The following is a 26,822-nucleotide window of genomic DNA, read 5'->3' as shown; positions in this document are numbered from 1 at the left end:
TTGCAAATTGTATTTTTCAACTAATTGGTTCACTTAATCTAGTTTATCAAATTTGTGAGCATAGAGTTGTTCATAATATTCCTGTATTATCATTTTAATGTACATGGATTCTGTAGTGATAGTTCCCTCTTTCACTTATGATATTACTAATTTGTTTTTTCTCTTTTTTTTCTTAGTTAACCTATCTAGAGGCTTATTTATTTTGTTGATGTTTTCAAAGGACCAGCTTTTGATTGTGTTGATTTTCTGTATTATATTTCCTGTTTTCAATTTCAGTAGTTTCTGCTCTAATTTTTATATTTCTTTTCCTCAGCTTACTTTGGATTTAATTTATTCTTCTTTTTCTAGTTTCCTAAGGTAGAAGCTTCCATGATTGATTTTTTATTTTTCTTCTTTTCTAACATGTGTATTCAATGCATATTAAAAATTTCTTTAAATAACCTCTTTTGCTACATCCCACACGTTTGTTTTTTTTTTTTTAATTTATTTTTAATTTATTGGGGTGACAATTGTTAGTAGAATTACATAGATTTCAGTTGTGCAATTCTGTATCACATCATCCATAAATCACACTGTGTGTTCACCACCCAGAGTCAGCTCCCCTTCCATCACCATACATTTGATCCCCCTCACCCTCATCCCCCACCCCCCAACCCCCTTACGCTCTGGTAACCACCAAATTACGTTCCCCAGATTAATTTTCAAACCCCGTGGCCATCCTGTGGTCACCGACTGCCCTCCAATCCCCTCACCCTCCCCCCCACCCCCCACCCCTCCCGCCCATCTAGCAACCCTCAGTTTTTCCTCATTGTCTCCCAAACTGTTTCTGATTAGTTCATTCACTTATTCTTTTCTTTAAAATCCGCAAATAAGTGAGATCATATGGTACTTATCTTTCTCTGTCTGACTTATTTCACTTAACATAATGTTCTCTAGACCACACGTTTTTATAAGTTGTGTTTTAATTTTCATTTCAAAATACTTTAAATTTTCTTTGAGATATTACCTTTGACTCATGTGTTTTTTTAGAAGTATGCTGTTTATTCTCCAAGTATTTTGGAACTTTCCAGATATGTTCCTGTTATTGATTTTTAGTTCAATTTCTCTGTGTTCTACAAGCACATAATGTATGATTCTATTCTGTTAAACTTGTTAAGGTGTATTTTTGGCCCAGAATGTGGTCTATCTTGGTAAATGTACAATGTGAGCTTGAGAAGAATGTGTAATGTTCTGTCGTTGGATGACGTAGTCTGTAGAAGTCATTTATATCCAGTTGATTGACAGTGTTGTTAAGTTCAACTATGTACTTACTAATTTTCTGCAGTTTGATCTGTCCATTTCTTGCAGAAGATTGTTAAAATCTCCAACAAAAATATTGAATTAACCTATTTCTTCTTGGGCTTGTTTCAGTTTTTGCCTCATATGTTTTGATATTCCATTGTTAGGCACATATGCATTAAGGGTTGCTATTTCTTCTTGGTCAATTTACTCTCTTATCACTATGTAATATCTACGTTTATCCTGAGTAACTTTATGTGCTCTGAAGTCTACTCTTGTCTAAAATTAATGTGTCTACTCTTGCTTTCTTTTGTTTAGTGATAGCATGGTATATCTTTCTCCATCCTTGCGCTTTTTAAAAAGATCTGTATTAAAATATAGCTAACATACAACGTTGTATTAGTTTCATGTGTACCTCAGTTATTCAACAGTACCCACCTGGCACTATGCCAAGTTATTACCATGTTATTGATTATATTCCCTATGCAAAAGAAGTGATCATCATGATAAATCCAGCAACCATCTGACACTGTACCACGCTACCACAATATCATTGACTATATTTCCTATACTGTACATTACATCTCCAAAACTTATTTGTTTTATACCTGGAACTTTGAATCTTTATTTTTCTTTACCTTTTCCTCCTTTTTAAAAATTTTTCAATTATGGTTGACATTCAATATTATTTTATATTAGTTTCAGGTGTATAGCATAGTGGTTAAACATTTATATAATTTAGGAAGTGATCCCCCTGACTAGTACCCACCTGGCACTGTATGTAGTTATTACCATATTATTGATTATATTCCCTATACTTTATATCTCCATGACTGTTTTGTAACTACCAATTTGTACTTCTTAATCCCTTCTCCCTTTTCAACCCCAACCCGCTCCCATCTGGCAAACATCAAAATGTTCTCTGTATCTGTGAATTTGTTACTGTTTTGTTTGTTTCTTTATTTTTTAGATTCCACTTATAAGTGAAATCATATGACATTTGTCTTTCACTGTCTGAATTACTTCACTCAGCACAATACCCTCTAGGTCCATCTCGGTTGTCGCAGATGACAAGGTTTCATTCTTTTTTATGGATGAGTAATATTCTATTCTATATATGTACCATCTCTTCTTTATCCATTCATCCATTCAGGGACACCAAGGTTGCCTTCATATCTTGGCTTTTGTAAATAATGCTGCAATGAACATTTGGATGAGCATGTCCCCTTGAAGTAGCATTTTGGGTTTCTTTGGATAAATGCCCAGAAGTAGGATTACTAGGTACTTTTTTGTCTCTTGTCTTTGTTTTAAAGTCTATTTTGTCTGGTGTAAGTATAGCTACCCAAGATTTTTATTTGTTTGTTTCCATTTTCATGAAATATTATTTTCCATCCCTTTACTTTCATTCTGTGTGTGTCTTTCAATCTGAAGTGAGTTTCTTATAGTCAGCATATGTAAGGATCTTGTTTTCTTATCCATTCAGCCCCACTTTATCTTTTGATTGGAACATTTAATCCATTTATATTGAATGTAATTGTTGAGAGGTATGCAGTTATTGCCATTTTATTATTCATATATATATATATATATATATATATATATATATTTTTTTTTTTTCATCTTAAAGAAGTCCCTTTAGAATTCCTTCTAATATAGGTTTGATGCTAATGAACTACGTTAGTTTTTTGTTATCTGGGAAGCTCTTTATCTGTCCTTTGATTCTAAATGATAACTTTGCTGGGTAGAGTGATCTTGGCTGTAGGTCCTTGCTTTCATCACTTTGAAAATTTCCCACCAATCCCTTCTGGCCTGCAAAGTTTCTGTTGAGAAATCAGCTGATAGTTTAATGAGAGCTCCCTTGTAAATAACTAACTGCCTTTCTCTTGATGCTTTTAAGATTCTCTCATTGTCTTTAACCTTTCGTATTTTAATTATGATGTTCCTGGTGTGGGCCTCTTTGGGTTCATCTTGTTTAGGACTCTCTGTGCTTCCCTGGGCTTGTATATCTATTTCCTATGCCAGGTTAGGGAAGTTTTCTGTCATTATTTCTTCAAATAGGTTTTCAATTCCCTGCTCTCTATCTTCTTCCTCTGGTTATGCTAATGTTGGTGTGCTGGATGTTGTCCCAGAGGCCCTGTCGTGAAGGGGATCCTGCCGACTTCGCCATGTGTTCTGCGGGACGGCCTGCAGGGTCTCTGGTCCCGCTCCCCACATAAGAACGCAGGACATGGTGAGGCCAAAAAGGAACACCCACGGAGCCATAGGTAGGGGAGTCATACCACTATACTCACTGGCGGCTGGGTTGGAGACACAGGAACCAGGAGCAACACAATTCTCAGCCCTCACTGTGCCGCTTGCAGACTCAGCCACCATCTTCTTGCTAGCTCCCCCTTTTTCTGCTAGCCTAGCCACGGCAGTTATATTAGTGCCCAATGGCTCACTGGTTACAGCTGACGGCCAACTAGCCACAGCTGATGGCCATTTGATCACAGTCGACGGCCATTTACTACCTGAGCCAGCACCTTTCTATGTGAGGCCGAGAGCCTGGAAACTGCTTTTTGGGGCTCTGTTCCCACAGGCCCCTTAAATTCTCCTCATTTTTGTGGATTTTGTTTTTCTTTTTGCTGTTCTGATTGGGTGTTTTCTGCTACCTCATCTTCTAAATCACTGGTTTGATCCTCTGCTTCATCTAATCTACTGTTGATTCCCTGGAATGTATTCTTTATTTCTGTTATTGTATTCTTTATTTCTGACTGGTTCTTTTTTATGTTTTCTATCTCCATTGCTATGTTTCCTATCTCTTTGTTGAAATTCTCCCTGAGATCAGTGAGCGTCCTTATAACCAGTGTTTGGAACTATGCATCTGGTGCATAGCTTGTCACCATTTTGTTTAGTTCTTTTTCTGGAGCTTTTATTTGGGGCATGTTTCTTTGTCTCCCCATTTAGGCTGCCTCCCTGTATTTGTTTCTGTGTTATAGGAAGGGTTGCTATGTCTCCCAGTCTTAGTAGAGTGGCTTAATGTAGTAGGTGTGCTGCGGGGCTCCATGGTGAGTCTTCGTGGTCACTTGTACTGTGAAAATCCAGGTGTGTCTGTTGTGTGGGTTTTGTGTGCCCTCCTCTTGTAGTTGAGCTGTGGTTGCTATTTGCACATCAGTCGAAGGGATTGACCCTTGGGCTGATTGATTTTAAGGACTGGCTGTGACTAGAGTGGAGTAATTATGATGTAGGATCTGCCTCAGCATGGGCTCTAATGCCTGCCCAATCCACCCCTTGGGTGTGTTTTCCTCGGAGGCAGCTGGGTGATGCTGCAACTTGTTTTGAAGCTGGCCACTAGGGGCACCATCCCCAGGGCCTTCTGGTATGGGACCTGCAGAAGATCAAGTACAGGTGTAGTCCTGTGTCCAACCTGGGGTCACCCAGCAAGGGCCACAAAGTAATCTGAAGATGCCCACTGCCCGTGCTGTGCTTGAAAGTGCCTTGAGAGGCCAAGCCACCTGCTAGTGCAGGTGTTAGGGCTGCTCAGCCAGAGGTACAGTGCATACTCAAGCCAGACATTGCTTGTCTGGGTTCTGCAAACCTTTGAGAGACCCTAGAAAAGTCTGCAGCAGAGCTATGGCTGGAAGTTTGCATTAAAAAGCCACTGGAAGCAGCTTGGGTGTGCCTGAAAGTTGGGTGGGGCAGGGTCTCAAATCACCAGGGTGTGGCCAACAAATGGTGTTAGCCAGCTTGATTGTGATTCAGATATGGCGGCTGCCTGTATCTGCATGCTGGGAAGAGGGATGGTTCAACAAAAGAAACAATGGCCTCTCCTCCATCAAGGAGAAAGCTTCCCCTCCAGCCTCTCTCCTGAAGCCATACAACTCATTTTTCCACCATATATCCCTGTTACCTCTCCAGCTGCTACCCCAGTGCTGGAGCACAGAGCCAATGATTCCATAGGTGAGTAAGTCCATGTGCAGTCCCTTTAACAGGAGTGCCTAGGACTCTGGTTGCTCTCCGTTTTACTCATTCACAATCTCTGCTGGTTTTCACAACCAGGAATTACAGGGACTTCTCTTTCCAGCACTGGAACCCTGGACTGAGTATGGGCTGGGACCCTTGTTCCTCTGGGGGAGACCCCTGCATCCAAAATATCCCTCTCGGTTTTTAATGGTCACATGCAAGTGTGTGACCAGCCTGTTCCTTTTCTCTGCCCCTCCTACCAGTCTCAAGGTGGCTTCGTCTGCATGTCCTCAGTTCAGCAAGATTTCAGGTGATTCTCAATGATGGTTGTTTTGTAGGTTAGTTGTAATTTTGATGTGGTCATGAGTGAAGCTAAGCACAGCATTTTATCTGCTGCACCATCTTGACCAGAATTCCTCCATTCCCTTACTTTTAATCTATATGTGTCTTTATTTATAAAGTAGATTTCTTGTATACAATATATACTTGGGCCTTATTTTTTGATTCACTGTGACAGTCTCTTTGGGACTTGTTTTTTTGATCCATTCTGAGTGTGTGTGTGTGTGTGTGTGTGTGTGTGTGTGTATACATATGTACACACACATAAATGTATATATATGTATATATATATCTGTGTATATAAATAACTGTATGTACATAACTGTATACACATAACTGTGTGTGTGTGTGTGTGTGTGTGTGTATACACACACACAGTTATTTTTAAAGGTAAATCTTATGGCTTTCATACACAAATAGTCCCATGTAGCAACATAACAGTATCTGAGTAATTTTATAAAATAATTTTTTCTTACTGTAATAGTTTAGAAATTGTCAGATTTTATTTAGACTCGGTGCTAAAGATCAATTATTTAAAGAGTTGTGATGTAAAATAAGTTTTCCCTCTTTTGATTTTTCTGTATTTAGGAGGTATTTATAATACATGTACAACTAGCTCAAACTACAACATTGGTTTAATGTGTTTTTTTGAGAGTTACCTTCAGCCAAGTCTGAAAGGAACATGTGCTTTTAGCTGTTTGATGTGTAATTATATTACTTATTGTTGTAAAATGAGTTGGTATGACAAGTGTAGTGAAGGTCAACACAGAAAAATGTGCCACGTTATTTATGACCAAGCTTCAGTGATGCTTCCCGCAGTTCTCCTTTCTGGACATCACTGTACTTTGTTATACAACAGCTGTGAGGCATTTGGTTGCCTTTCAGACTGTGATCTTATCTACACCATTGTAGTGCAATATGAGGTCAGACAATTATGTTCGTGAACTCATCCTAGAAAAAGTGCTACATACCTCATTGCTGAATATCACTATGGTCACCTTCGAAGTACTCCCCTTGGGAAGCTTTGCATCAATGCCAGTGCCTAGTCCACCCTTCAAAGCAATTTTGGAACACTTTTTCTGGAATGGCCATCAGAGCTGTCATCGTATTACCCTTGATGTCCTGAATGTCATCAAAATATCTTCCTTTCAATATTTCCTTTATCTTCGGGTAAAGAAAGAAGTCATTGGGGGCCAGATCAGGTGAGTAGGGAGGGTGTTCCAACACAGTTGTTTGTTTACTGACTAAAACATCCCTCACAGACAGTGCCGTGTGATCTGGTGCATTGTCATGATGCAAGAGCCATGAATTGTTGGTGAAAAGTTCAGGTCATCTAACTTTTTTTGGCAGCCTTTTCAGCACTTCCAAATAGTAAACCTGGTTAACTGTCCAGTTGGTACAAATTCATAATGAATAATCTCTGATATCAAAAAAATGTTAGCAACATCATAGTAACAAGTTCCGAAATTTAATTGTCATTCCTCGTATGCAGATAATGGGCTATATTTTGGGACTTTATTGGTACTTCAGTGTCATTTCATATTTAGTAGGATGTATGGCTGGAAATGTTTCAAGAATGCAACTCCAGGTTGCATTTGAGGTGGATTCAGATTTCAGAGCTCAAAGTACTAATGTATACAAGATATTGCTTGTCCTCTATAAGGAACTTTGCTCTTTTTGATTCAGTTCTCTACTTTTTGATTAGTGCACCGCTGGATTATGCTGACAGTACACAATAAAGTGTCACATGTTTCATTTTTTTTCCTTTTATAATATATCTGTAAAGATTATGCTAGAGAAAGGTGATACTTTTCTTTACTTTTTTCCCCTTTTCAAGGTTGTTAGTCTGTAGCAATTTTTTAACTTCTCAAAGAATAAGCCATTTTGCATTGCATTCTTGTTGTCATACCTTTATTATCATGATGTTCTATAATTATCTATTAATGTCGATTTTTCTCATTAAACTCTGAATTTCTCAAGAGCAGGACTTATATCCTATTAATTTAGATAATCCAATGCAGTATCAAGTGCAAAGTTTGGCACATGTGTTTATAGCCAATGAAGAGTAGTAAAAGAATGAATGAGTGCTGTACCTGGAAGTGGTTAAGGCTTTGTTCGAAGTATCAGGGGGGGAGGACAAAGAGAAGGGATAACTATAGAATAGCATATGTCATTTGAAAGTTAGATGTTTATTAAGCCATTCTCTGTTGAAGCAGAATAAACATTATGTGCCAAACATTTGCTTAAATAATTAATATGGAAACATAAAGAATAGTTGTAATAAGTATGACTATGAAGGAATGACAGCTGCCTCCAAAATGATGAAACATAAGAGGACATTTAAAGATGAAGACACTTGTGCAAAAGATGAAAGTTTGTAATAAACACAGCAGATCTGAGAAATGTAATTTCATTTTGGGGGTATTTGAGAAGGGACCTGGTTGGGTGTGTTAGGGCTTGTGCGTGGATCGCCTTTTACAACATGCTGATGAGGTTGAACTTTAAACCATAGACCATAAGAATTTTCTTTAAGTAGAAGAAAGAAAAATTCATATTAAAAAAAAAATTCTTCTTGAGGCAGAGAAGGAGTTAGTCTAGAACAGGGGTGTCCAAACTGCGGCCCGTGGGCCAACTGCGGCCCATGATCCACTGTTAATTGGCCCGCAGCAAATTCCAAAAATATATTTAGTTTACTTAAATAAACCAGGTGAGGCAATCCGTACTTCACCTCAAGTGAGTGGCCCGGCTGTTTGTGTATTTTACTGTATATGGCCCTTGGTGAAAAAACGTTGAAAAAAGTTTGGACACCCCAGGTCTAGAACCACGAGAACCTAGTGGAAAAGAAAACAACAACAATAACAACCTGATATTTTAACACATTAGTTAAAATAAAAGGTAGTTAGAGTAGAGGCAAGGCCATGGCAGGAGAAACAGAAAAAAGGGACTTGCTTCAGGATGCTTTGTGGGGTAGACATGACAGATCTTGGCGACTGATTGGATATGTGGGGTTTAGGGAGAGAGAAACTTGATACTTTAGACTTCTAGCACTGATATATAAGTAGTAAATAGGTGATGTTTCCTTCTTCTAAACATGAAGGGATTGGATTTTTACTTAAGTTTACAAGGGTTTAATTGTCTCTTTTTAAGTGCATTTTTTTTCTTTATTTTTTTAAATTTATTGGGGTGACAATTGTTAGTAAAATTACATAGATTTCAGGTGTGCAATTCTGTATCACATCATCTATAAATTACATTACATTGTGTGTTCACCACCCAGAGTCAGTTCTCCTTCCATCACCATATATTTGATCCCCCTTACCCTCATCTCCCACCCCCCAACCCCCTTACTCTCTGGTAACCACTGAATTACGTTCCCCAGATTAATTTTCAAACCCCGTGGCCATCTTGTGGTTACTGACTGTTTTCTAATCCCCTCACCTTCCTCCTTACCCCCACCCCCCCGCCCATCTAGCAACCCTCAGTTTTTCCTCTTTGTCTCCAAAACTGTTTCTGATTAGTTCATTCACTTATTCTTTTCTTTAGATTCCGCATATAAGTGAGATCATATGGTACTTATCTTTCTCTGTCTGACTTATTTTTAAATGCATTTTTAATGAACATCTAATAAAACTTTAAATTGGCTAAAAGACCATAGGATTATCTTCAACAAAATAATCTTTCTTTGCTTACTGAGTTTTATAGTAAACATGCAGTTAATGTGAAATTATTATTAGCTTAAAGGAGTATAATAAGAATGTGATGGATTATATAAAGTGTTGTTTAAGTAAGATTTTTTTTTTTTTAACTAGGTCTTTTTAAGGCATGACCTCATTCACTTCTGTTTACAATATGACCATTTAAAGTTCTTAAAAGAATGGCAGGTATATAGTAAGTACTGCCTTAGTATTTATCTATTATTATAATTATTAGCATTATCTGTTCCTTGGATAATTGTGAGAGCGTTTTAGTTGACTTCCCTTCTACTGTTCTTCCCATCAGTCTGTTGTCTAAGGAGCAAGCCTGGAACGGCTCGCTTACTTCTGTCAGATAGCACTTGGCTGAAAGAATTCATGAGTAAGTGAACAATGTCACCTCTTTGGATATAATCTTATAGTGACATTTCATGTCATTTAGAGTACATGTTCAAGTTCTTTCAATATTCTGCAGGCTCCCATGTGATCCCACTGCAGCCTCTGTCCCGTTTCTCTGACCTAATCCTTGGATCCTCTCTCCCTTGTTCCCTATAATCCATACGGTGTCTCTTCCTTGAACACGTCAAGTGTGCTCTAGCCTTGGGACCTAAGCATGCACTGGTCCTACTGCCTGGATGGCTCTCCCCTAAATATCTGCATTTCTTACTTCTTCATTTCCTTGGATATCTCTGTCTCAATGTCACTTTATCAGGGAAACTTTTCGTGATCACATTTGGCAACGTAGCATGCTACCTTCTGGTACATCTCCCTTATCATGTTTTATACAACATTTTGCTTATTTCACTTCCCCCGTCTGGAATGTAAGCTCTAAGAAGGCAGGGTCTTTGTGTTGTACCGCAGTGTTGAGAATAGTGCCTGAAACTTATTATTGTTTAAATGAATGAATCAACATGCTTTTAGCACTGACTAATTCAAGGGGTATTGATCATCTATGGCAAACAAGGAAAAACAGGAGGCAAGGTCTGCTACCTTTTTAAAAAAAACATTTTATTCATTTATTTGTTTGTTTAATTAATTAATTAATTTGGTGGAATAGAGCATTGGTAGTTGTTTTTCAGTAAGAAGCCTTGACAGAAAGTATGAGATAAATGTGCACTTTGTGTGGTAGTGTTTATTTCAATTTTAGGCATTTTCTGTAATACTTGGTAAGTAGTTGTTGAGTTAGTAGTACATTCAAGTAACAGGGACACTACTATTTTCTTAAACTTGATTTCTTAACCCGATTTTGGGAAACTGTAAAATATTAAGGTTGTGAGCGCAGCAGTTCTGTCTCTGTGTGGTTTTCCTCATTCAATGCAATCTGTGATGCATTTTTCAGTTGAACTAAAATTCTTAGCATTTTGGCAGCTTTCCTTTTCCACACAAAACAGTTGAGAAGAATCATTAACTATATGGAATGTTTGGGGGGAAAAAAAAAACTGTGATGAGAGCTAATGCCTTGGTGAAGTCAGAAGTCTGAGTACACAGGAAGTGTAGGTTTCCAATTAATCTTCTGATAGTGGTAGTTACTTCTTGAGAATTTTATGCCATAGATAAGAATTAATGTCAGTCTTATTCCTGAATATAAAAACAAAACCTCTACCAAGACCCACCATACTTTTAACAAAGGTGAACAGAAGTTTTATGTCTAGTGAGTACCTTATGAAAATACGTTAGAATTTTGTTAAACTATTGCTTTTACAGCAGTATGTGCTGGAACAGTTTCCAGCACATAGCTAAATGTAGGCTTTTTTTTTGGCTAAATGTAGTTTTCTTTCTCTTCTATTATATTTTTTCCTGATAGGCTTTACTTATAGAATAATGACTTTAAAGCTCCTGAACCTCAACTATTTTGGAATTTATTTTTAGAACAATCACAAATATATTCTCCAGCATCATTTCTTAAAATTTGCAGTGTCCATATACACGTCATCTATAAATTTGTGATATAAAGATGTGTTCTTTAATTGCTCTCAAATACTGTAATAATTCTACCTTATATTTGTGTACACTCTACAGTTTAAAAACTGCTTAAGTGCATATTATTTTAAAGAATCTCTTGGAAATACAAGACTAATAATAATATTCTTAATTTCAGGTGTTGAAACAGAAGCTTGTAATGGTGAATAAGTTAATGCCCAAGATCCATTTACTGAACAAACATTTATTGTGTACTCACTATGTGCAGGCCTATTCCAGGAACTGTGGATCGCTTAGAGAACAAAACAGACAATCCCTTGCTCTTGTGAAGTTTCTATTCTAGTAAATTTTATTGAACAATGTGTATTGGTCGATAAAATAGAGGATCCGAGACTATAAACTGTGTCTTTTGTCAGAGACAGCATACTTTCCTGGCCAAGTGACATGTACTGATTATTTGAATCCTTAAACTTGGTATATGCAAAAAGGAAGATGCCCGTTGCTATTATAGGGCCTTCAAGTATACATTCTTTCTCTAACTTCTCACAGTCTCTGTGAGTTCACTCTGGTTTCCAGCAGGATCCAGAATTCTACTCAGAGATTTCAGAGATGTGAACATGGAGGCCTAGGAACTTGGTGACAAGCATTACTTTCCCAGGAGCTAAAGGTACAAGGTGTGGATATAGAGGTACAGAGCTCATTGAAAGCAGGAGCCCTGTAGAAGTGCTTCCAGAAAGTGTGGTAAGGGTGACAAGCCAAGAAAGTGTGGGAGAAAACTATCCAGCTTCCTTCTCTTCCCACCTTCCAAACTCGTGGTGGTAACTAACTTATGTTGTCTGTATTGAAAACTGACCTTCAAGACAATCTCGATGATGCAGATTCTCTGGGTACAGAGTGAAAGAGCGAAGTGTGAATATTTAGGATTTGGTGACCCACAAAGAATCAGAAGTATCTTTATATTGAAAATCAAAACTAGACACTTTCTCTTTAATTATTCTCATTTATACCAGACCTTTCAGGATTCTTCCTTTGATTTTCCCAGATGAAAGGTGTCTATCCCCTTACCCCTTCCACCTCAATTTCTTTATTCTTCATAATTGAAATACAGTGGGTACTAAAGAAATGTTTTTTATATTTATGTTTTTGTGTATAATTAATCTCCCTTACTAGGCTTTAAAGTATCTGAGAATAGGATCTGGGTCTGATTTCCCTCTTTGTTCCTCTTCCTCCTATCCAAAGTGTCAGCATGTTACTTTGTCTTAATATTAATAAATATTTGTTGACTGAATGGATAGATGAATAATTGGTGAACAGCCAGGGAAAAAGGTTTTGAAAGAAATCTGGCTGTTAAATTTCTGTGTAAGTTACAATTAAAAGTTATACTTATTAAAAATTATTCCTTGCACTAGTGTATAAAAAAGAAAAATATTTTGCTTGGGAAAAAATGTAGCTGGTTCTAAAATTATAAAGTATTTCCTAAAATTAGCAATGTTGTGTAGCAGGTTTGCTTTTCATTCAAGAAAAAAAATGTATATTTTTTCCAAATATTCCCATTTCAAAAGGGAATTCTGGCTTTCAATTTTCAGAGCATGCCCGTCCGTCTTTCACTGTTCAATAGAGATATGTATGGACTGTCTATATTCTGTAGTGAGCAAAGAAGTTTTCACATCAATGTTACAGAAACATTTTTTTTTCAAAATAAAAAAAAAAAACTGGAAAAGATGTATCAATTCCTTTACATGCATACTTCTAAAATTCTTTAGGCTTATATATTTCATAAAATGTCCAATTTTGATTGACTAAAACTTCAATTCCCTAAAGGAAATGTATCATTCATTGTTGCATAATAAAGAAGCGCAACAGAGAAGAAATAAGGAAATATGTTTAAAAACCTGCTATTTCTGGGGCAGTTTCATTATATGTAGAACTAGAATAATAAATGAACAGAAATGCTACTATGAATGATTTCTTTTTATCCACTGATTGACATTTTATCTAGAATTAAAAATAAGAATAGAAAAGATGAAATTATACGTAAAAAAAAAAAAAAGATCCCCAAATATCTGCTTTACTTGCTTGGGTTGGAGGAATAAATGTGCCACTTCAACTGTTAAACTCTTAATAAAATGATAATAATTGTCTTCTTTTTCATATTCAAAAGATGATAATTACTTTCAAAACAAATCCAAATTTTAGTGCGCAGTCAAAGGCTGTGCAATATAAAATAAATATCAAAGTCTACTATTTAGGTGACAGATAGTGAAAGTCCATGCAAAGGCCATATTTGACCTTTATGCTCATACTAGTTATATGAATTTCTCCTTTGTGTCTGTGTTAAAATACAAATTAAAAACATGAAATTATACCGATTGTTTCCTTTCATACAAATGATATTTTTATTCTCAAGTTAATTTTTAAAAATAAAGTTTCAAAATGATTTCCATTTTGTTTCAAAATTCTCCTTTTAGATTTTAAAATGTTATTTTTAGTTATATTAATTTGGACAATAGATGTTTGTAAAAAGTATCAGATGAATTTATTTTGGGAGAGGGATCAAATTGTGGTGATACGTATTTTAAATATTCATTATTTAATGAAATTTTGAAATGACTCCTTTTGTAATCTGAGAATCATCTCACTATTTTTTAGATTTGTAATTTAAATTGTTACGTTTTTTTAAATCAAGAAAGAACTAAGTGTGCTTTACTTTTGATTTACATTAGTACTGACAGATAAGATGAAATAACAGAAATGAAAAAAGATACCATTCTGATATATATAAATACATATGTATTATTCTGATATAATACATTTTTGTTCTATTTTCTTTTTTACTGTTGACATGAAGTAGAATTAGAATTTAATTTCATTAATATGGTGTTAATGATACAACCAGGAATTATTTTACCTTTTACTAGCATAATTAAAATGCATTTAAAAAGTCACATAATTGAATATAAACTCAGTATGAACTGTAGTGTAATTTAATTTGATGAAGTTTTTAAAACATTTGTTAAGTTTATTTAACTTGTTCTCTTCAAATGCTTTATTTATACTCTGAATCAAATACTTTCTTATCTTTCTTACTTCCAATGTACTAAGGAATATTTACAAATGGTGATACCATCAGGTGTATTATAACCTTTGATTATCCTGAGTTCTAGCCATTCCCCAAATTAAATCAGCCAATATTTTTCAGCATCTACTTAATACCTGGATGTGAACAATTAGATATTACCCCTGTTACAAATAAAAATACTTTTTTGATGTGCTCTCATTATTCTGTTATAAAGACAACACTTGCAAGATAAAAATAAACTAGTATTATTTAACTCAGTCTGCACTAGTTTTCTGCTATTGTTATGACAGTAACAAAATACCACAGACTGAGTGTCTTAAACAAAAGCAATTTTTTTTTTTTTTTTTTTACGGTTCTGGAGGCTAGAAATCTGAGATCAGGGTGTCAGAAGGGTTGATTTCATCTGAGGCATTTCACTTTGGCTTTATAGATGGCCATCTTCTCCCTGTGTCTTCACATGGTCGTCCTTTTGTTGTGTGTGTGTCCTAATCTCTTTTTATATTGGACTAGGGCCTGCCTTAATGACTTCATTTAACCGTAATTATCTATTTATAGGTCCTCTCTTCTATCTGATGTTAGGTCTTAAACTCATGAATTGGGAGCAGGGTAGGGGTAAAGGGACACAATTCGTTGCATAACATGAAGTCTAGGGAAGTTCATTTTGTCTGTGATTATAGGTGAAAAATGGGTATAAAAATTACTTTAGAAAGAAGTATGAACTGTCAGATTAAAGCGAAATTTTTCTGCTGATTCTTACTGATTTTTGTAACTTAGTTTGGCTTTAGTGATGCAGCCTAACAGTCTGCAGGTAAAGGAGGGACATGATTCAAAAGTAAATGAAGGCAATTTTCTTAAAGGAAAAACTGACTGTATTCTGGAAGCAATCATTAATTATCATTTCACCTCATAGACCTAAGAGATTAAATCCCAGTTTTTTCCTTCTTTTTTCTTTCTTAACTGAATAAGTGGCTTTGCCATCCTACCATTGCTCACTCCAGAAACTACACAATCCCCTTACACTTCTAGTGTACTTTCCTCCATCTCTCCATGCCATTCCATCTCACTCCATGATCAGCTTCTACTCAGTCTCCAACTTGCACACATTTTTTTTTCCCTAATAAGTCTAAAGACTAGATGATTTTATAGAATGAAATTGCAGCAGTGTTATTTATTCTAGCATTAGGGGAGATGATTATTTCTAATTCTAGAAACTTATGAAATTACATCGTCAATAGATAATACTTAGTTTTCTTTTCCACCTCTTGCCAAAAGTAAATTATTCTGTTAGAATATAACATCCAAATTTTAATATTAAAAGTTTAACGCTTTAATATTCAGAGTACAATTGAATGCCTTATGGGATTGTACATTTAATAGGTGCTAGATTGCCATTCAGGAGAGAATATTTGTAAATAAACTATTTAAAAATAACCTGTTTATTTGAACAGTTATATTGAACATTGATCCAGTCTCTGCATTAGCTGTTTTGGTTATATCTTAGTTTCCTCTGCTATTCTTGTGAACTTATTATATCCTAAGCACATAATCCATTCTCAAGTCACATTACTTGATCACGTGGAATTGAACACTACAGCTGTTCAGAGCCTGGTTCTCCATAGCTCATTCTTAGGAATGAGCTGCTGTGTTGTACAATTCAGTGGACACTCAACTTGGGAACTTACTTCAACCACTCATGGACATGGCTTCACATAGGATGAGGAGTTGAATCAAAAATTCAGACACTTAACACTGACACATTGACATGTGGCCTTAAAATCACACAATTGCATGTGTGATTTCTTACACATGCAAAAACAGCTGCATTTGATTTAACTTGTGTATTTCATAGAGCATGATGTAATTACATTCTAGGCACAGAAAAGAGAAATAGCTAGACCTTATAGAGAGTTATTACGTATGAATATAAAACAAAAATAAAAAACAAGCCAAACAAAAATTGTTAGAGTATGTGAATTATATTTTAGTTTTGAAAGGATGATATGCTATGCTATTACTTACATAGTTGGTCTAATAAAAATGTGACAGGAATCATTTGCAATGCATGCGATGTTTAGAAGAACCTCATCTGTATAGATAGGTTCTATTAGGTTTTCTTACATACGCTTTGCTTCCCTCCTCTGGACTTATCCTATTTATAGGATGAGTGCTACGTACTATGGTATAGACCTAGTTGACGCAGCTGTAAAAGGTAATTGCATCAACTCTACTTTAATCTTAGCTTTGTATAATAGATCATTACAGGAGGAGGAGGCATTTTTTTATATCTTGTATGCTACAGATGCCAATTTTACTTGGTAACTTCACCCATTTCCAGCTGTTGTAATTTTTTGACTACTGAATCTAAATATTTATAGTTCATTCAATGTGTCAGGGTGCTTTTGTTGATCTATATACTCTCTCACAACATGTCGTATGATTAACAGAAAACGTTGTAAAATGCCTTCTGGGAGAAATAGTACTGTAGATTTTTAACTGAATTTTCCAGTTTCTTTCCAGTAGTATATTTTATGACTGAATATTTAACACCTGAAATAAGAATTTATAGTGGAAAGATTGGCAGGATTCCATTTAATGAAGTCAAGTACCTTAACTAGAATAGTAAGTACGTAGGAAACCATAATTCTTCTCAAAAATATACTATTTTAAAATTACCATGTGCATATAAGATGGCAACTTTTAGGTGTTTCAGCAGTAGCTTCATTTGGTTCATTATATTCCTTGTAAGTTTAGAATTATAGAATTTTTAGTCTTGGAGAGGACCTTACATGTGATCTCTGAATGCAGGCATTTTACAAATGATGAATCAGGATAAGTCACTTGCATAATTGCAAGTAGTTAATGGCAAAGCTGGGATCAAATTCAGGATTTTATCCTGAATTTCTAACTGAAACCCTTAATGAGGCTAGTATTCAGTGATGTACTCAATGATGCCTCATTATTTTTTTTTCAACAATTTAATGAAGAATTCTGTATTCAAATTTCTCTTCCTGATTTGTGTTTATTTATTTATAATAATTCAGTTGTTGCTATTCAGTAGTCTAAATTGATCAGTTAGTGTTGTCAACCTTAAAAATGAAATAATAAGGTCTTTATCCCAAATGAGTTTAACTCAGAAAGCAGAGGACTTTTAATTCGGGACAAGCAAAGTATGGTGAACCATAGGCAAATCCAAGGAGACAAAAGATTATTTCTTAGTACTTAGTGTTACAGACTTTAAAATTTTAATGTCTATATTTTCATCAGCCCCTAAATAACAACTGTTAATAAAATGCAGAGAAAAATGTAAAACTTTGAAATTATTCAAGATAACATCAGGAGTTCTGAGAATCAGATTCATGTGTTCAAAGTCATAGGACCTTGAATCTCCAAGTCAAGTGGATATTAAACCAGCCATTCATCTAGGCCCAAGTATAATTCTGGATTAATGTGGTCATGACTCTAGATTTATATCAAACTAGTTTTATGTTTAATTAGACCCATGCGGAAATAGTCACATTGCTTCAAGAGCAGGATACAGTTGACATTTGAACAACTTGAGGATTAGAGGTGCCAAACCTCTGTGAAGTCAAAACTCTGCATATAACTGACTCCTCAAAAACTACTGTGTTTCCCAGAAAATAAGATTTAGCCAGACAATCAGCTCTAATGCGTCTTTTGGAGCAAAACTTAATGTAAGACCCAGTATTATATTATATTATATTGTATTATATTATACCTAGTCTTATATTGTATTGTATTATGCTATATTATATTGTATTGTATTATGTATGTAATATTATATTATATTACATTACATTATATTATACCTGGTCTTATACTATATTATATAAGACCCGGTCTTACATTATAGTAAAATAAGACCAGGTCCTATATTGTTGCTCTAAAAGACGCATTAGAGCTGATTGTCCGGCAAGGTCTTATTTTTGGGGAAATACGATACTAGTAGTTTATTGTTGAAAGAAATCCTTACTGATAGCATAAACAATCAGTTAACACATATTTTGTATGTTATATGTATTATGTATAGTATTCTTTCAATAAAGAAAGCTAGAAAAGAAAATTTACTAAGAAATCATAAGATTCATCAGTGGGTTTTTAAAAATTGTTTCAAATCTCCAAAAAATTTTCCAACATATCTATTGAAAAAAATCTGTGACTCTGGGTGGTGAACACACAATGTGATATATGCATGATGTATTACAGAATTGTATACTTGAAACCTATATAACTTTACTAACCATTGTCATTCCAATAAACTTTAATTTAAAAAGAAATCTGTGTATCAGTGTTGTTCAAGGGTCACTGTATTAACAGATGATTTGTTAAACAGGTGTGAGTTTCTCCATCTTGTAAGACTATTTTTAACAATGAAATATCAGAAAAATATCAGATTTTTCTTCTTCAGATATTTAAAAAATCAACTACACGTTGTCTTGGATAAGTCTTGCTCTAAATATATGTGCATTTGAATATGCTCACTATGTCCATGTTTGTTTCTTGGCAGGGGGATATCCAGCAGTTGTTGATCACAGGTGACCCCAAAGCAGCATATGACTACTGTGAGCATTACAGTCCAGACTGTGACTCTTCAGTGCCTAAGGCCGCTCAGGCTCAAGAACCTCAGACCGATGAGGTGAGGACCGTAAGACCAGGGAAGGTTTTCTCATTTCAATGGTACAGACATAATCGTGCAGTTCAAAGGCTTATATTCAATTTTAATAGAGGTATAGTTTGTATTCACCAGTGTTCTAATATTTCTGGGAAGAAGTGACTTGAAGATGATTTTTGGTGTTGGTTTTTCGCTTCTTGTTTAAGTATTTTTAAACTTAAATTTCTTAAAAATAGACATGCCTCACTTGTATACTGTGTATATGAGCATATTTGATTTATTGGAGGGGGAGAAAAAGGTAATTTCTAAAAGCTATATTTTTGCCCTTACCACTTAAATAATTAATACAGCTTCAAGATAAGGGTGACATATCTTTCTGAGGTATTTGCCATTTCCCCAGGCCTTTGGAGATTCATGACGATGAGAAAGTGACATTATAGCTATCTTAAAATTTGCAGGCTGTGTTGAATATTTAGAGTGATTTTTTTTTCTATTTCTTATGGGGCTATGCTACATTGATGTATTTTTTTTTTTGCACAAAATTTTATATAAAGAGCAATGAAATGGAAAGCAGTATGAACTGATTGCAATAATTAAAATTAATCATATACTTTAATTGTTATGTCACTTTATTTGAAATTCAGGTGTGAAACTATTGTTTCAGGCTAGTTTTGTGAGAAAATTCACTACAATGAAATTTGACTCTATTTCTAGCCTCTTTCAGACCAAAAATATGTATATCTAAGTTAGTATAGTCATAGAAATGTTTTCAGACTTGACTATCCCAAAGAACAAAAAATATAGTACATTCTACACTTTATCAAAATTTTTAAGTAAAATCCTTTGGTGTGAATTTTCTGGAAATTAAAAAGTAAGCAAACTGGAGGAAATTTACTCTTTAGTTGGTAGCAAAACTATATATTTAGATCATTTTTTCTCAAGATGAAAATGTTAAATTTTAGAAGAGAAGGTAGAAGTTTGAAAACATCAAGACTGTCCTTTTGTTTGAAAATAGCTCAAATAGCATTTTCCTTACCTTCTAAATATACTATTTTTAGGTGTTGACTTCTGAGTTTTATTCTTTAGAACAAGATAAGATCTTATTTTTTAATTTTGTTATTATTTTGTATATTTAATTTGGATATTACCATTTAAATACTTGAAATATGTATGTTTGAACATTACTTTTTAGGGTATGATACTGAATTTTATTACACTTATCCTTTCCATGACTTAATATTAATGTTTTCTTTAAAACAGGATAAAGTCTTAAGAAGCTGACAGGAAAGCAAATATGAGAAAGAAAAGAAAAATTACTTGGATATTTGTGTTTGCTTGTTTCAGTTCTCAAGTGCTTCGTTCTTTTTATTCCCTCATGATTTATTAAAACAGATTTCTGTGAATTCCAAGAAGATAGGTAAAAATAACCATCAGGTTTAGTGCTTTTATATCTTAGAGATTATGTGGTAATTCAATATCAAAATTTATGACATCTAGTATACATGTTCAAGACTGATGAAATTTATTTTGCTTCTGTTTTAAGAAAAATAAGTCTTGTTTTCTTTAAGCAACAGCTATGGATCTGATTTTTGAAAGAATAAAGTTATGCATTGTTAATATACAGAGAGTGCCAAAAATATGTACACATATTTGAAGAAAGGAAAACTGTATTAGAATTGTTATTCTCAACATATACCGATAACAAAAGATGTTACAAGTTGTGTTTGACTTCTACAATTACAAGAGATGCTCAAAGTGGTTACCATTAGTGTCCAGACACTTCTGATTACGACAAACTACTGCTTGAGCAACGCTGACCAAAGCATCCACTTGTATACATTTTTTTGGCACCCCCGGTATTACCTTGAGGTGTTTTATTCCTATGTTTTAATGCTATTAGCCAGGTAAGCAGAGTTATTTTACATCAAAATAATTTTCATCTATTTTTTTATAAGTTTATTTAAAAGTAAACTTGCCTTTTTCTATTTTAGTTGTTGATACATATATTTAACATTTTGATATGTCAAACTTGTTTTTACAAAAAGCAATTGATGAGGAAAACAGCATACTGTATAATAAAAGCTTCAGGAAAATCTGGTTGGGTGATACAGTATTAGACGGCATTCCTTACGTACCAGTTTCTATATTGAATATGCCACAATGAAAACTCTTTTAAAAAAAAAATCAGCTCGCACATATTTTCCTTATTCTAAATTACATTGATACTTCATTCTATAATCATTCTATACTAGTCTGTAAAAAAACTGGTTAACCAAATTTGTAAGCAATCCATATATTAATTTTGAACTATAGCTATTAGTATGTCATTTGATTACAAATGTGCATTTTGAAAATTGATGTACAGATGTTCCACCTATACAAAAGAGAAATGAAATGTTATTTGCCAGTGAATAGACATTGAGTGCAATAGAGAACCTCAAGCATACATGTTGTACTTTATATTGGCTAATTTTAAATTAATAAATTTGTGACATTGCATATGTATTATTCTAATTTAGACTAATTAATATGTTAGTCTCTTATAAATTAACTGAAGTGTGCTTTTTCCAACTTGTAATTTGGTCTAGTTATGATCCTCTAAATAACATATTCTAATTCATTCCTAGGATGCAATTTTTTATGTGTGACACAATAGTACATCTCATCATACAGTGGAAAATGCATAATGTAGACAAATTTAAACATAGTGATAACATCATCAAACTTTAATTCTATTTAAACCTACACAATAACATTTATATGGAAAAGTAATTGATATTAAAATTATGACTTTTTTGGATTTTCACATCATTAGATTATCCTCCTATCTTATGAGAAATTAGATGTTAAATCTACATATGGTCCTTTCTCAATGTATTGCACAGGCTATAAATGCCTTATATTTAGTAGAAAATTGATATTCTTATTTATAAAAGATAAAGAAAATAAAGCAAATCATAAACCATCACTTAGAAAGAAATTCAAAAAAATCTACTTCCCCAAATGTATCACCTTAATCTTCTTATCACTTAATATTTATCATATATTCTAGTTCTCGTAAGTGCACAGATATTTACCGATTACACTATTTTCTAACAAATTAACAATGGATTTTGTGACATTTCTAGACGACCATTTCTCCTCACATACTATCATTGCTAGACTATCATTGCTAGTAGTATGCTAGACTACTCACAGGTCAAAGTGGAAATTATTCCATCGCTGCTTGTCTTTTTGCGTATATTCACCTGATTTCTTTACCTGTCTTTAAGGCATCCTCAAATTTCCATAGTGAGAAGGGAGAATCATCTCTAAAAACTACATTGTAGCGCTTCATGTAGACCAGCAAAAGGGGGATGTTGTGCAGATAAAAACACTTCGTGCCACCAAAAAGGGGATGTTGTGCAGATAAAAATAAGGAGAACAAAAGCAGTGATTCTTTTTACTGAGTCCTGAATAACTCTATGAAAAAGATGCACTTTCATGCCTAAGGTGGTGAGTGGGTTATTTCCTCCATTTTTCCAGTCAGTCTGGTTGTTCTCCATTTGGAAAGAGTTCAAATAGAGGAGAGAATTACGGAGGTTAGAAGAGGTTTCTTCCTGCAAAAGAAAAACATGATATATAGATATTTGGCTACTTTGGCACAGCTTTATAGATTTCTCTTTTTATATATAAATAAACATAAATATAACATAAATATATAGGTATAATATATAATATATGTCTATATGTAGATATTCCCGAATACCAGGCTTTATGATGCATTTAAATTGTCCCTTTATGTCTTTATATTGCTTTTGGTTGTATAATTCATTATAGATGCACCTGATTCTAAAAAGTATTCTAAAATACTTCATTTTAATGAACTGGCAAATCTTTTTATGTTGTTCTAGTTCTAGCCGGTAGCTAGTAATTATAGAAACCCAATATTTCTTATTTTAACATGGGTGACTATAGAAACATTACTCATTAGATAATATTCAGTCTCCATTAATGTCTATTTAATATGTAACTAAATTCGGTATTTAATTGTTTCATATTACTCAATGATGTTATTAATAATGCTTACATTAACTTCACTAGAAATAGTTGGCATTATATCTTGCTGGAGAGGCATGAAGAAACAAAAATGTTTAAAGTGTTATATACATGCATTTTTCTATTTTACAAATTCTATACAAATTCTATATTAGAATATTTTTCTATACAAATTCTAATTAGAATGAAGTTTTGTTCAAGTGCCTTAAATGTATATTCATTCAAAATAAAGCTACTGCTGTAAATACAATTATGAATCTGTTTCAATTAATTTAATCAAATTGGAGATTTGACAACCTTAAGGAATGCTAAAGGCATGTCTACTTTATATTTTGATATGACCTTCAGCTGAGCCACCTAGAAAAGTTCACTCATTTCATTGAGGACCAGATATACAATATTGCCAGTGATTCGTTTTGGATATGTCATTTACATGTCTTTGTAAAATTGGTGCTCATTTGCATTGCTGTAGCTTGTAGAACTTACTTGAAGGCAAAGTAACCACAACTCTCTAGACTTGTTGTGGTCAATAGTTATTTTGCTGGCATACTAAAAGGGATTAGTTGAAATGCCAAGAGAGGTTCAGTTGGGACATAATTGAATTTTTACTAAATATAATAATTAAGAAATTCCAAATAGTTTGCCTTTAGAATTTAAAAAAAATATATACTGTGTTTGAGTTTGCTGCTTAATATTTTATGCTATATATGACCTTAGTGTATTTAACTTTAATTAAATAACATTATTAATATATGTTTCACAATATCGATATTTTTGTTTAAAACTTAAAATTTTGATAGAGATATTTGGCTTTGAAGGTGGAGACATTCTTTTCCTCATCATTCAATATGTATAAATGTCTTGCATATCCTTCTATTAAGAAACATACCTCTTCACAACTCAATTATTTTAATACAGAAAAATCTAGTATAAAATAGTATTTTACAATGTGAGTTCAGTTTTAGTAGTTTAAGTGTAAGTGATATGCTCTTTTTTAGTAGATAAAAAGGCAGTATATTTAACAATTTCAATATTAAATATATGCACGTGTGATTTTGAATTTTTTAATACTTCACAAAAATTCTGTGCTTATTTGGATCTTAAATCTATAGCAAATTAGAGATTTCTGAATAAATTTTAAATTTTATTTTTGCATTGTTTCATGTATTCCTAATAGAATACAGACTCATTTCATGTACCTTGTCCTTTTCCCTCCTTCTCTTTCCATCTCATGATAGACATGAAAACCCTTTCTTACTTGGGAAGATTAAACTCCATATTTTTATTTTTAAATATGTAGTTTAATGAATAAAAAGTACCCATTGAAACTACTGGGAAGACTAGCCTCCATATTTTTATTTTTAAATATGTAGTTTAATGAATAAAAAGTACCCATTGAAACTACTGTAAAACTCATAAAGAAGCCTTGTGTAGTAATATTTACAAACCAAAATTAACGTGAATATTTAGCAACTATGTCCAAATACATAATTGCTATGTTTGAATTAATATTCATTAATTAAAAGTTTGAATTAATATTCAAAACTTTTAGTTTCCTCACAATCCTAACCACTATTATGCTCTCAGAAACCCTGCTTTGTCACTCCTATGTTATTATACTCTGTATAAGACAGTATAATACATCTATGTAATACAAAATAACATTCAAATAACAATTTTTCCTTGTGTCTTAACTGTTTACTCTAAGTAAAAGTTAAGAAGATTATTCCTACTTTATTAATAGTGTTACTCACAACTAACAAAATTGCTTAATATTTTTTCCTTTGCAATGTAGTATGCACCTGAGGATATAATGGAATATGACTATGAGTATGGGGAAGCAGAATATAAAGAGGCTGAAAGTGTATCAGAGAGACCCACTGTAGCTGAGGAGACAATAGCACAAACCGAGGTAAAAACAAAGTATAGCGTATTTGTATACGGTGTCCTACTGTTCGTCATCCTGTGGTTTCTTATGTCCACTGTTCCTCAAGCTTATCATAAACCTGTCATTCATCTGATTTCTATGAACCAAAACTGTTGTTTTTATTTGACAGTAGCTGTCCTGAGGGAATGATGCTCATTTTGCTTTGCTTACTCTTCCTTTCACCCATGCTCTTTATTTCCTTTTCACTTTATTTATGTTTTCCATTCCATCTTTCACCACATTTTACAGAAAAAGAAATCCAATTTCAAAAAGAAGATGAGGACAGTGGCCACTAACTCAAAGGAAAAGTCCAAAAAGTTTACACCCCCTAAATCTGAAAAATTTGCATCCAAGAAGAAGAAAAATTATCAAGCAGCGGCAAAAACCAAACTAGGGGTACAGGTAGCAAAGAAAAAGCAATCAAGATCTCTCCTAGATAAGCTGGAAGATCTCTGATGATGAGTCATTGTCCTAACCCAACTAGATAAATCCTCATTTGGCTAATACTATAACCCAATTAAGTCATGATTTGCAAAGATTTGGGATTACCTTACATTTTTGTTAATTGCTTTTCTGTTTATTTATTATTAGGCAAATATTGTTGATGATTTTCAAGAATACAACTATGGAACAGTGGAAACTTACCAGACAGAAGCGCCTAGGCGTGTATCTGGAACAAATGAGGTAATGCTCATAAGTAGTATTAAATCATAGTCCAAAATTTAAAAATGTGTGATATTTCTTGATATACCTCACTCTGGAAGAATCTATAACCTCTGATAGTTTGATGTTTTTTATCCTTTTACTGAGATAAGAGAAACCCTCATATTAGTTTACTATTACTAAAAGCATTTCATTTAAAATCAATGTCAATTCATGTTTTGCATGACTCTTTGCTTCATGCAAATGCTAAATAGATCCAACTGAATTGGCTGCTATCATTTCCTTAATGGCTCCTGGGACTGAGCAAGCTTCTCAACATGTTGTGATGAAGGGTACTCACAACATGATCCTTCCGTGAGGAGGAGAATCCGCTAAAGTGAAAATTGTATCATCAAATGATACAATTAGAATTGATTCCATCTGACCAGTAATCATGCATTTTTATTACAGTAAACAATCTGAGAAAATGCATTCTTAATGCATTTTAGTAGTTCTTTACATTTTCAAACTTGTTAGAAGTGTGATGTTAATTATGGTTAAGATAATACATCTTAACCTTTTTCATTCTCTTCTATGAAAATGTTTAAATACTTATAGGTATAAATCAGTCTTCCTGAATTTTATATAATGCACATATTCTGATCATAAAAAAATAGTATATAATTCAGTTAACTTTGTTAAATACTTGTCATATCTGGCATGAAGAATACCTGAGTCATTTAGTTATTAGAAAATTTATATAGCATGTGTCTCAGTAGGCAAATAAAACCAGTTGTGCATTATATGCAAATGCATAATCTAGAATAATAACATTTTAGTGTGAGAACAGACTTTAAGTTTCATCTAGTCCAAATTAATAATTTTCCAAAAATAGGTATCTTGATTCAAGATGTTTATTTACATCCAGCTTTTTAGTTGAGAGCTATGAACACAGTAATATTCCAGTCCTTGAGAATATGCATCCCCTGCAGATAGTATATCCTTCTTGTCTAAGAATACAAAAATATTATGGTCGTTGGACATTTTACTTTAGTTAACAATCGCTAAAATAATCATTTAATGAGATTTTTATTCACATGATTTTGTGTACTACTACTCATTTATTCAATATCACTTTATTATCTAGTTTCATTATGTCATAGAAAACAATTTAGTTAAAAATGAACTTGAAAAAGTAGCAAGATAAATTATTTAATTTGAACCTCATCAAATTCATAATATGGATAATAATTGCATAATAAATATGATTCAGATTTATGCAATTAATACAGAATAATTTATGAGAAAAAGAAAACTATATTGTTTGTTTTTCTA

The 26,822-nt window shown here is 33.6% G+C and overlaps 1 protein-coding gene across 6 annotated transcripts in view; it reads left to right on the top strand.

The window, feature by feature from the left end:
- Nucleotides 1–26,822, top strand: part of COL11A1 (collagen type XI alpha 1 chain) — a 201,109-nt gene that overhangs the window by 44,618 nt on the left and 129,669 nt on the right. For 2 of the 6 annotated variants that reach the window (XM_033093031.1, XM_033093034.1), the window contains exons 5-7: nt 18,776–18,904; nt 25,095–25,247; nt 25,437–25,529. In XM_033093031.1, coding sequence (XP_032948922.1) covers nt 18,776–18,904; nt 25,095–25,247; nt 25,437–25,529 — 375 coding nt within the window. Of the gene's footprint in view, nt 1–18,775; nt 18,905–24,713; nt 24,831–25,094; nt 25,248–25,436; nt 25,530–26,822 lie in introns of all 6 variants that reach the window. The other 4 variants (XM_033093032.1, XM_033093035.1, XM_033093033.1 and 1 more) reach the window with 2 other exon arrangements.

This window comes from Rhinolophus ferrumequinum, chromosome 22, assembly GCF_004115265.2.
Source record: "Rhinolophus ferrumequinum isolate MPI-CBG mRhiFer1 chromosome 22, mRhiFer1_v1.p, whole genome shotgun sequence".
Taxonomy (NCBI): Eukaryota; Metazoa; Chordata; class Mammalia; order Chiroptera; family Rhinolophidae; genus Rhinolophus; species Rhinolophus ferrumequinum.
The sequence above is the reverse complement of the archived record's forward strand: the minus strand, read 5'-3'. Positions and strand labels throughout refer to the sequence as shown.